This window comes from Lathyrus oleraceus, chromosome 5 (assembly GCF_024323335.1).
Source record: "Lathyrus oleraceus cultivar Zhongwan6 chromosome 5, CAAS_Psat_ZW6_1.0, whole genome shotgun sequence".
Taxonomy (NCBI): Eukaryota; Viridiplantae; Streptophyta; class Magnoliopsida; order Fabales; family Fabaceae; genus Lathyrus; species Lathyrus oleraceus.
In genome coordinates this window covers 643,283,611-643,294,910 of record NC_066583.1, presented here as the reverse complement: position 1 = coordinate 643,294,910, position 11,300 = coordinate 643,283,611, and the positions used below count along the sequence as shown (strand labels likewise).

At 34.9% G+C, this 11,300-nt stretch overlaps 1 protein-coding gene across 1 annotated transcript; it reads left to right on the top strand.

The window, feature by feature from the left end:
* Positions 1-3,026: 3,026 nt before the first annotated feature.
* On the top strand, positions 3,027-5,032 carry LOC127087582 (protein LURP-one-related 5). The gene is made up of 2 exons (XM_051028488.1): positions 3,027-3,402; positions 4,425-5,032. Exons 1-2 carry the CDS (start codon positions 3,136-3,138, stop codon positions 4,851-4,853), a joined length of 696 nt encoding a protein of 231 aa, XP_050884445.1. The 5' UTR covers positions 3,027-3,135; the 3' UTR covers positions 4,854-5,032.
* The last annotated feature ends 6,268 nt before the right edge of the window (positions 5,033-11,300 follow it).

Here is an 11,300-nt window from a genome sequence, read left to right as displayed (position 1 = left end):
TGGAAATCTATCATATCCAGCTAGCCTTATCGACTCAGTTCTTGCTGTGGTCAATCTTCTAGCATTCTACTTAGGTGGTTCTTCATTTCGATTTGTTGAGGCTTCAGTTTGTCGATCTTCTTCAAACCTAAAATCTCTTTGGCATATCGGAGCTACTTCACCCCAAAATCTCTTTGGCATATCTTTAACTTTCAACACGCTCCTAGTCATGTTCAATATACTTTGATTCTTCTTCTCAGCTATGCCATTATGTTGAGGTGTATAGGGTGAAATGACACCATGCTTCATACCTTCCTCATTGCAAAATCTAGCAAATTCGCGAGAGTTGAATTCACCACCACCATTAGTTCTCAGTTTCTTTAACTTGCATCCATTTTGTTTCTCGACATGCAATTTGAAAATTTTGAACTATGTGAATACCTTACTTTTTCTTTCATTAAGGTAAGTCCACATATATCATTGAATTCATCTATGAAGGTTAGGAATAGTAGTTACCTCCATTTAGCCTCGCATCAAATGGTCCACACACATCAGAGTGAACTAGCTCCATCTTTTCCTTCGACCTCATGTGCAAGTCATGTTTGAATTCTTTCCTAGCCTGCTTGGATTTGCAGCATTCCTATAATACCTGACTTGGTTGCTTCACCTAAGATAAGTCATACACCATCTTCTTCTGGTTGAGCATACCTAAACTTCTAAAGTTTAGATATCCATACGTGTGATGCCATAACCAGTTATCGTCTTCTTCTGCAGTCAAAGCAATACACTTGTGATAAACTGGATTGATCTCTACTTTGGAAGTCATGTTATCTACCAATGGTGCCATCAGTTGGAAAGTCATGTTATCTGCCAATGGTGCCATCACATTCAACCTTACATCATCATGATACACCTTCATCTGATTCTTTAATAGCTTTATGTTGTACCCTTTGTGAGTAATTGACCTACACTTATCATATTACTTGCCATCGAAGGTACATACAACACATCAATGATGTTGGATTTTCGACCAACCTTTCTGACAATAAAGATATCTCTTTTTCCGCCTGATGTGATGTGTTTACCATCTACAAACTTTATCACTTTCTTTAATGATTCATCTAACTTGGTGAACCAGTTTTTATTACCAGTCATGTGGTTACTACATCCTGAATCCAGGTACCACATGTTGGTTTGCTCAGTTTTCAACTGAGTGTTGGCCATGAGTAGCACATCATCAGAATCATTATCTTCAGCATATGCATACCACACTTCATCATTATCTTTCACTCGTGCTTCCTTCTTTCTTCGACGATCTCGAGCATAGTGGCCAAATTCTTTACAGTTGTAACACTGCCCCTAATACATGTCAACTTTCTTCCAGAATACTTGTTACCCATGCCTTTGTTGGTTAAATCAAAGTGACTCTTTGAATTCTTGTTTGACTTCTCATCATTAGCAAGATTCTTTCCCCGTTGTACCTTCTCTTTCCTAGGTTTCTTGATGAATCTTTTTTGTAGTGCATATTCAATAACCTTCTCCCTTTCAGAGTTCCTCTACTTCAACCTCATCTCTCATGAGCCTCTAGTGAAGCTTGAAGTTCTTCAAATTTCATCTCAGCTAGGTTCTTAGACTCTTCAATTGACACTACAATGTAATCAAAATTCATACTCAAAGATCTCAAAACTTTCTCAATCTTCTGCAAATCATTGATTGATTCACCACACACATTCATATAGTTCCTTAACAACACCACACATGAAAGATATTTCGAGACTGGTTCATCTTCCTTCATATGAGTCAACTCGAATTACTCTCTCAACGTCTGCAACTTTACCTTTTTTAGTTTTTCATCTCTGCCATATAAGTTCTTCAATTTTTCACACACTCCTTTGGTCGTTTCTTCTTCAATTATCTTCTCGAACTTGTTTGGATCCACACACCGGTGAATCAAGAATAAAGTTTTTCCATCTTTCTTCCTTTGATCCTTATGCGCAACTTTCTGAACATCATTTGCATTCGCTTCCAATGTCAGTACTCTATCATTCATGATTTCAGACACATCTTGAAATCTAAAGACGACATTCATCTGTGCAATCCATAGTTCGTAGTTCTCACATTTGAAAACTGGTAGATTTTCTAGAAATTGCATTGATGTTGTTGTTCCTTTTGTCATTACATATTCTCTCTGAATCGCAATTGGACTCCTTGATATCAATTTATTGGAACAAAGGATTTTCAAGAAAGAGTGAGAGAAGAAGAAGAGAGAAAAGAGATAGAAACTGAATCGTAGAAAATTAGGATTTGTATTTAGTGTAGTTCTTATTTACATTATACTATGCCTTATATATATATATATATATATATATATATATATATATATATATATATATATATATATATATATATATATATATATATATATATATATATATATATATATATATATATATATATATATATATATATATATATATATATATATATATATATATATATATATATATATATATATATATATATGCAAATAAAGCTCGAGTCCAAAATTATACAAATCAACCCAAGTCCAAAATTTACAAGTTATATTTTGGTTTCGGCAGAACAAGTTAAATGTTGTATTTGACTATATCGAATACAACTGACTCCCACACCTTTTACTAACTACTTCGACATAATCAAATACTAACTTTCGATAAAACCTCGAATTATAACTTCTAACATTACCAATAACATCCAAATGTTACTATGACTTTAAATGAAATTTTTACAAATAAACAATAAAATTAATACTTTGGTCCTAAGGCTGCATACCAAACTTCAAAAAAAATCTAATGTGAATTTGATTATCATCATTGAATTAAAACAATAAAACAAAAACAAAATTCTAAAGTTTGAAACTTGACCCCAAAAAAAAATCTTGTGGTATCTCTAGGCTCCCGACATTGGACGTGGAGATGACCATACCATCCATGCATGTATCAATTTCACTACCCCACTTAACAAAATAAATTATTAAAGTGGGGTACTATATATAAACATATCATCAAAGTTTAGTAACAAACCACACTTTCTTTTCCTTAAAATCACCAATAATACAAAACCCACACACATCATAATTCACATTTACATGCCAAACACTTTCTCATCTCAATCTTCATGACTACTCTTTGTATTGATTCTGACTCCGCCGTAGAAAACATGAAAGACGATTTACTGGTGCAAGAAGGATACGTTTTCGAAGAAGAGATTCATCTCACAGTGCTGAAAACCTCTCTTTTCTTCGCCGGCGATGGTTTCACCGTCTATGATTCCAAAGGTGAAGTTGCTTTCAGAGTTGAGTCGTATGGACCTGACTCTCGTGACCTAGATGAGCTTGTTTTAATGGATCCAGACGGCCGTTGCATCCTCACCGTTCGCCGGAAGGTACGCCGCCATGATTTTTGTTCTTAACCGAATCAACTCATTGAGTCTACTTTGATAATACGTGAATTTAAGGTCTAGGGTTGCTGATAAATAATCATTGATTTTTCCGTATCTGTGATTTACACGTTGAGTAACTGTTCCTGTAAAAAAAAAGTTGAGTAACAGTTTTTTTGTTTTGTTCCGTACAAACCCTCATAAGGCAAATGTGCTTGCTTTATTCCATATTTTGATAACTAAAATCTAGTCAAACTTTGTGACAATTTTTTTCCCACCGTTATCCGGTCCAACCGGTCGATTAATCTGGATCGAATGTCATTTCTGATACTAAATAGTTTCAGTACGGATGGATTAATCCGGATCGAATGTCATTTCTGATACTAAATAGTTTCAGTACGGATGGATTAATCCGGATCAAATGTCAGTTCTGATACTATATAGTTTCAGTTCACTGCCGATATCAGATATCAATCATGACAATTTTGTTAATTCATTTTTTATAGTATGTTCCAAGCTCTCAAGTTGAACATTAAAACTTGAATTTTTAAAAGAGTACATTGATTATTTCTTTAAAATGTAATATTAAGAATATAAAGAGTATTCCAATCCATTACTATAAGAATAAAATCTTAATTGATATCATAGAGATGATCCACTACCCACTTTTTATGAAGGGTTGATGAGGCCTCACAATATTATGTTCCAAAGCTTGATAACCACAACTCCGAATCAATACAAAATATTGCAAATTTCTTTACCTCTCAATTATGTTACATGTTTTTCTACAATCTTAATAAATATTCTTAAACAAATATAAAATAGTTCTCATAATTCTCTAACGGTTCTTATATTTAGAGACAAAAGTAGTATATGATTGTAGAAACATATTGATATTTGTGTATGGTACAACAATTATTTCATTTGTATATAGATAGAAGTAGCCTTTGTTTTTTACCAAAAAAAGAAGAACTAGCCTTTGTTTTGTTTCAATAATTTGAGTGGACTTAACATTTTTTTTAAAGCAGAAACCGAGTCTACATCAACGGTGGGAAGGCTTTAAAGGTGAAAGAATAAACGGTGATAAACCCACCTTCAGCGTGAAGCGATCATCTATAATGGGACGGTCATACGCTGGAGTTACAGTGGAGGTCTACGATAGTCCCGGTGAGGAGTACCACATCGAAGGATGCTTCTCCCAGCGCAGTTGCACCGTTTTTAACGCAACAAAAGAATCAGTGGCTGAGATTCATCGCAAAGTGGACCCCACCACAGGTGTTTTGATTGGGAAAGAAGTGTTCTCTCTTTGCGTTAAGCCTGGTTTTGATGCTGCTTTTGCAATGGGATTCGTGCTGGTTCTTGATCAAATCGGCGGTGATGATTCTCTTGAGGATGATGCTACAGCTGAGCCTACGGTGCACCCTACCGCAGAAGATTATGATGAAGATACTAAATAAACTTTGTTTAATTTACCCACTAATCTTATAGGGTCATATGCCTTGAAAGAAAAGATATTTCAATTTCCTATGTGATCTAGAAAATTTTATAATATTATTTCATTAAAATACACATGTATCTAAAGTTGAACTTATCTACTCTTAATCAACTAGTACCACTTTTTGAGTGGTTAAGTTAAGTCACTCTAATATTTTAATATATATGAATGTTCGATCTGCATGTAGGTATGAACACAATTTTTTAATAATGAAATATGCTTTTATAACTATATAATGACATGATTAATATTGTCAAGGAACATTCATAATCTTAAATATGATTATGCTAAATTAAAAGTGTCATGATTCATATGTTTAATTTAACGGAAGTGGTTATCATTAATTGCTTTTTAAACTGATGTTTAAGTGTATTTGAAAAGGTAAGACAAGTTATCATTTGGAACATTTGTAAGAAAGTAGGTTACCCTAATATTAAATAGAAAAATGTTAAGAACACTTTTTTTTTCAACACTCTTTCAAATATTTATTTTTTTATTGATTAAAATATGTGTGAGTATTATTGTTTTATATGAAATTCATTTTTAAAGTGAGAGATTCATATATATTTTAATTAATAAAAAATAAATATTTTATTTGAAAAGAGAGTTTGCTAGAACTCATCATACTAAATATATTATCTTTTACAACGATCTTTAATACTATTGATTAAACAGTAAGTAGATAGCTTTTGATTTTGTTCCCCACTACGTTAGATGATGATTTAAAGGTAATATGGTAGGTTGTCAACTTATTAACTAATATATTTACTGTGTCAATTTTTCAAATTTAAGAGTGGTCCAATATATGCAAGACAAAGTTTCAATTTTTTTTAAGAGTGGTCCAATTTGAGTGTTGTATATGTAAGACAAAGTTTCAAATTTTAAGAGTGGTCCAATTTAAGTGTTATATTTGCAAGACAAAGTTTCAAAACTAGTATAATATAAACTCTTAGTACGGTTTTTCCATCTTAATGATATTTCACCACAGATTATTTATATTTAAAAAAAAAATGTTGGTGCACAAGATCAAGATAGAAGAAGAAAGAGAATTGAAACAACAAATTTTCACTATTTTTCAAAACAGTTACGGTAAATGGTTACACATTATTACTCTATTGACAATTACAGTTGTTTATATACACAAACAATAATGTCCATGTAGGCGAAAAATGCTAACCTACACTAGCTAGATTAGGCTTAACAAAACTAATACTACTATTAAATATGAATTACTTTTAACACCATCTCTTAATTCATATTCAGCTAACCAAAACTAACAACACTAAATCCATCCCTCAAATGGAGAAATTGATCAGTCTTGATCGCTTTCGTCAGAACATCTGTCAGCTGCTTCTTGGTGCCATAGTGCGTAATTTCTAGCACTCCATTATGAACCTGACTTCTCAGGAAGTGATACTTAGTCTTAATATGCTTGATTCTCCCATGTAGCACTGGGTTCTTGACAAGATTAATTGTGAACTTGTTATCAATCATCAGCTTCAGAGGCTTGCTTACCTTGATCTTCAGATCCTGCAATAAATTCAGAAGTCAAACAACTTGACATGTAGCCACATCACCTGCAATGTATTCAACTTCACAGGTTGACAAAGCAACAACTGGTTTATTCGATACTAGTCTTGATGAGTGCTAAAACTTGGAAAGCATAAACTTAATATTTAATTTGAGGGAATTTGCAATTATTCTGATCTCACTGGTTTATTTATCATATAAATCGTCTCTCACATGCATCAACATACATTCACATGCATCAACATACATACAAAATGAAACAGTTATGGCCCCTAGCGCAATTGTTCTCCCAAGCCAATGAGAGAACCTAAGCTAACCTAATAACGATCTAAGCTTCTCCAAGCAAGATCTTCAAGGTTTTCCTCCTTTAATATTGTATTCTTCTCTTTCTTCATAACATTACATTACATAAAAGAAACTCATTTTACATACGAGGGAGTGAGATGAGAAAAGAAGTTACATTAAGAGATTAAAAGAGAGGCACGACACGCAGGTTGTATTTTAAAATCCCAAAACAAAATAAAGGATAACTAAGGCCATAATCGATCACCACAAGACAATAATAATAAACACATTATTATTATTAATTTAAATTATGTTAATTAAATAAACCCCAAATTAAATTTCGGCGACCGATCACACTACGCAGAGTTAGCCGATGCAAAATTTTAATGAACAATTTATTTTAAATCGACGTCGATTTTCGTATCAACACTTGATACTTTAAAGCACAACTCTTGCGCAGTCACAACCCTAATCGCACAACTCTTTGGCATCACAACCCTTGTACCATCATTTACCCTAATGCACAAATTTCATACCGTCAAACACATCTCGATTGTTAATTCAGTATGATTGATAAACACAACATTGCTTCACCATACTTTCGTCGAATTCCAAAGCAATGACCATTAATCGCTCAAAGGAAAACAACCATTAAGTGTTTGAATGAACAAAAGAGAAACAGTGTATCATATATACCGTATTTTGAATCAGAATTACTTATATCATATATATAACTTGATCGATCTCAATTGTGTAACCTATGGACGATCGATGTATCGCTGCTTCACCATACTAACGTCGGATTCCGAAGCATAGTCAACATCAATCATCTAAATCGTACACACATGATGCCAAATTTAATTACTAGTTTATTCTTTAATTCGTTATGTCTTTTAATCGTATTAATACAGAAAATACATAAAATACATAAAATAGACAGTTATCAGATGCATGGTTTCGTATGTGGCTCTAATACCACTGAAGGAGAATAGTGATCCAAAACGCAGCAGAAATTAAAAAATTTCTCCTTTAGTGATCCTTACGAATGTGCATGATCAGTGATAGAGTCGTTACCTCTTGTGGAGATTGAAACCTTTGATGCAGATCTAAGGAGTGATCATGAACGTTGAATGGTAACAACGCCTCTACTCAGTCCACACGAATGGATTCCTTCAATCTCAGTGCTAGCTGCTACGAATGAAGGCTTTGAGTGAGAGAGAGAGAGAGAGAGAGAGAGAGAGAGAGAGAGAGAGTGAGAGAGAGAGAGGGAGAGAGATAGAGAAACAGAATTTCAACTGCACAAATGCTTCTAGACGAGGGTTCTATTTATAGAACCACTTGTGTGGGCTGCAAACTAAAAAGCCCACTTAAGTGTATGTGGCCCATATCTTATGATATGCCAAAATCACTTAAGCGCGTGGTACCTTACCATATTTCGTATTCTACTTAATTATATCGTACCTTATAATGTTCTACAATTCCCTTAAGTGCACCGTACCTTACGGTGTTCCTTATTTACTCTATCTCTCATCAATCCGTCCTTTTGTGTGTGACCCTGTAGGTTTTCGCGACATTAGCAATTGTATTAAATTACATATTTTACATAATAAACAGTGAGCGATATCTAGCAACACATCAGTGCTACCCTTGACACGAAAATGTCATGTGATCTGACAAATCCTTTTGTGATAATACTTATGTGTATAATCACCCTTTTGCCCCTATGTCTATATTGAACACAAGGCATAAACCGTGTCATCCTTGTCCAATTCAATATTGGGCCCGTAGACATTTATCCTGTTACGCAAGATGGGCTCCATCTAGGTCACTCATGTCCCTCAACATGCTTCGTGGAGTACCCATCAACTGTCTTTATGGTCATCCAGTTACGGGCAATGTTTAATCAACAATAAAGCACTCGACTCTACATCTAAGGTCCATAGTGGTTTCAGGTCAAAGGGTGGTATACACCACTATCACCATGAGAATAACTTATGACACTTTGCATAACATTCTATATGGTATTCTCATAGCGGGTCAATCCAGTATAAATATTACTCCCAATATTCATACCTATGTTTAAGACTTGATAACTCCTTATCCATGATCCATGAGATGTGATCATCAGTCTATACACATAATAGTCTTAATGCTTTAATCCTATCCTACTTCACAACAAAGCTCGACTACAGGTACTTTAAGAATAATGTCCTTATGTTTAATGGGATCTCATGATTAAGTCACACTTGATATATTAAACAGACTATCTATTCTAGGGACTTTATTAAACAAACATAATAAAGAAAAAACATTTTATTATTAATAAATAATTCGATACAAGTACCAAAAGTATTGGTCTCTAGGGATTACACCAACACTCACTACATAAGATTTGTACCAAAAGAAATGGCTAATGAGTTTCATCAGCGACCTGGGTTACTTCAGGGAAGGTACCCCCCACGGAGGAGTCCGACAAGAAATGACTGTAGTGCCTAATTGAAATTCATTGGTTGATAGAGGCATATTCCCGGGAAGAAAGAAAATTTATATTTTGTAAGTTATGAAAGCTCTTGGATTTTTTGTCTTCAATTTTCCTATTCATTATGTGTTTATTTTGATAATGATTATCTGCAAATTAGATGAAGGATGAATCATAACTCTGGCTTATAAGGCGGAGAATATGACCGACAGGGAGTGATTCAATTTTTAATACTCTTCCGAGGTTGAAGAATGTACTGGGTCTTCCAGCCCACCCGTTGCTGATGGAGTTAAGACCCCATTCCTTTAGAGACCACCAGACCCCTCCTTCAGAAGAGGATTAGTAGTACTTAGCAAATTGTTTGGGAAGGCCCTAGAGGAAGAATTAAAGATTCTGGCTTCGTATACCTGAAACGCCTTTACTGCTCTGGCCCTGGTGGGAACTGGTCGCTGGGATGCTCTTTTGTCTGACCAGTAATGTGAGGATAAGCATCGATTGGAGGAGAGTGTTTGCAATCTGACATTTCAATGGGCTAGGTACCCGCAGGAAATACAAGAAACTTATACTTCTCTTATTGATATAAATGATGCTTTGTCCCCATTAAATCTCCCTGGCCTTTGGCCAGTCAGGTGACTCACCTAGTGAGGACCGTGGCAAGGAAGAACCAAGCTCTCGCTGTTGTTCAAGGAAATTTATAAGTTGCTCAAGCATCTTATCGTGCCGCTAAAAAAACCTGAGTGCATCGCACGCTCGAAGATACAATAAAGTTGTCATCGAACTTTATTTATTCCTGAAGGAAAGGGAAAATATTGATAAACCCAAGGAAAAGAGAAATGGGTAAGGAAGTCGGTTATGCAAGGGGAAAGTATTAGCATCTCTCACATCCGTTGTACTCAATGGGAACCATTTTTTCTGTTTTTTGCACGAGTAGGTGTTACTATCTAAATATTACTTATGAAAGTAGAAAACAAGTTTAATAATTAGTGTGCTCGCTGAGGATTCGAACCCTCGTGCCTACGTATCCTCATAGTGAAATAAGGAAACCAGAGGTCTATAGTTCGTGGAACCAAGGATAGGAACTGAAAAGGAAAGAGTTGATTAGATTGCAAAAAGTAGAATAAAATTGAGGAAAGGTCTAGCTAAACATGGGGATAACAAGATAAACATGAAAGTAAAAAAGGGTTTGCCAAAACATCGGACTAACAAAGCAAACATGAGAGGGTCTATCTAAACATGGGACTAACAAGACAGACGTGAAAGGAAAATAGGTTTGCCAAAGCATGAGACTAACATGGAAAACTTGAGAAGGGGGCTTGCCAAAGCATGGGACTAACAAGGCAAACAAAGAAGGGGTGAGGTTTTCTAAAGCGTGGGACTAATAAGTCAAACATGAGAGAGTCTGTCTAAGCATGAGACTAACAATATAGAATTGAGAGGAAAAGTGGTTTTCCAAAGAAATGAGACTAACATGGCAAGGAGGGGAAGGAATGTCTAAGCAATGCGACTAACAAGATAGACAAAGAAGGAAATATGGTTTGCCAAAGCATGAGACTAACATGGAAAAAATACACAAAGGACTTGCCAAAACATGAGAATAACAAGGAAAGAGTTTACCAAAGAACGAGACTAACATGGTAAGAGCTTACCAAAGCTTGGGACTAACAGGTAAGAGCTGCCAAAGCATGGGACTAACATGGTAACCAATGAATGAAAGAGGTATGTCCAAGAAATGAGATTGACAAATAGGCATAAAGGGGGTTCTTAACCATAGAAAGATGAGTAACCCAAAGGAGTGTATGGAAGTCAAAGAATGTTGTGTTTGATCCAAAGAGGAAATGGATTACAGATGTAGCTTGTTGAAGTGTTGAAGATGCTAAATAATACTTGATAATTATTCGACTTAAAATGCACTAAAGTCTATAAATAGAGGTGAATACTCTGAATAACTAGGACATACGCCCCGTACACAGAGGTACTCTAGACAAGGATAGGAAAAATTATCTCTCATCATTCTCTGTTACTTAAGGCTCATGGTGTGCAATTCTTATCATGGTTGACAAGTGTTGATGGGGGAACTTTGTTGTGCTTGAACAATGCTACAATCCTATTGCTCCG

Excerpts from the sequence above, each read along its gene's own strand:
- LOC127087582 (XM_051028488.1), top strand. The coding sequence starts at position 3,136 with ATGACTACTCTTTGTATTGATTCTGACTCCGCCGTAGAAAACATGAAA. Across the intron at positions 3,403-4,424 it reads TCCTCACCGTTCGCCGGAAG|AAACCGAGTCTACATCAACG; the intron begins GTACGCCGCCAT and ends TTTTTAAAGCAG.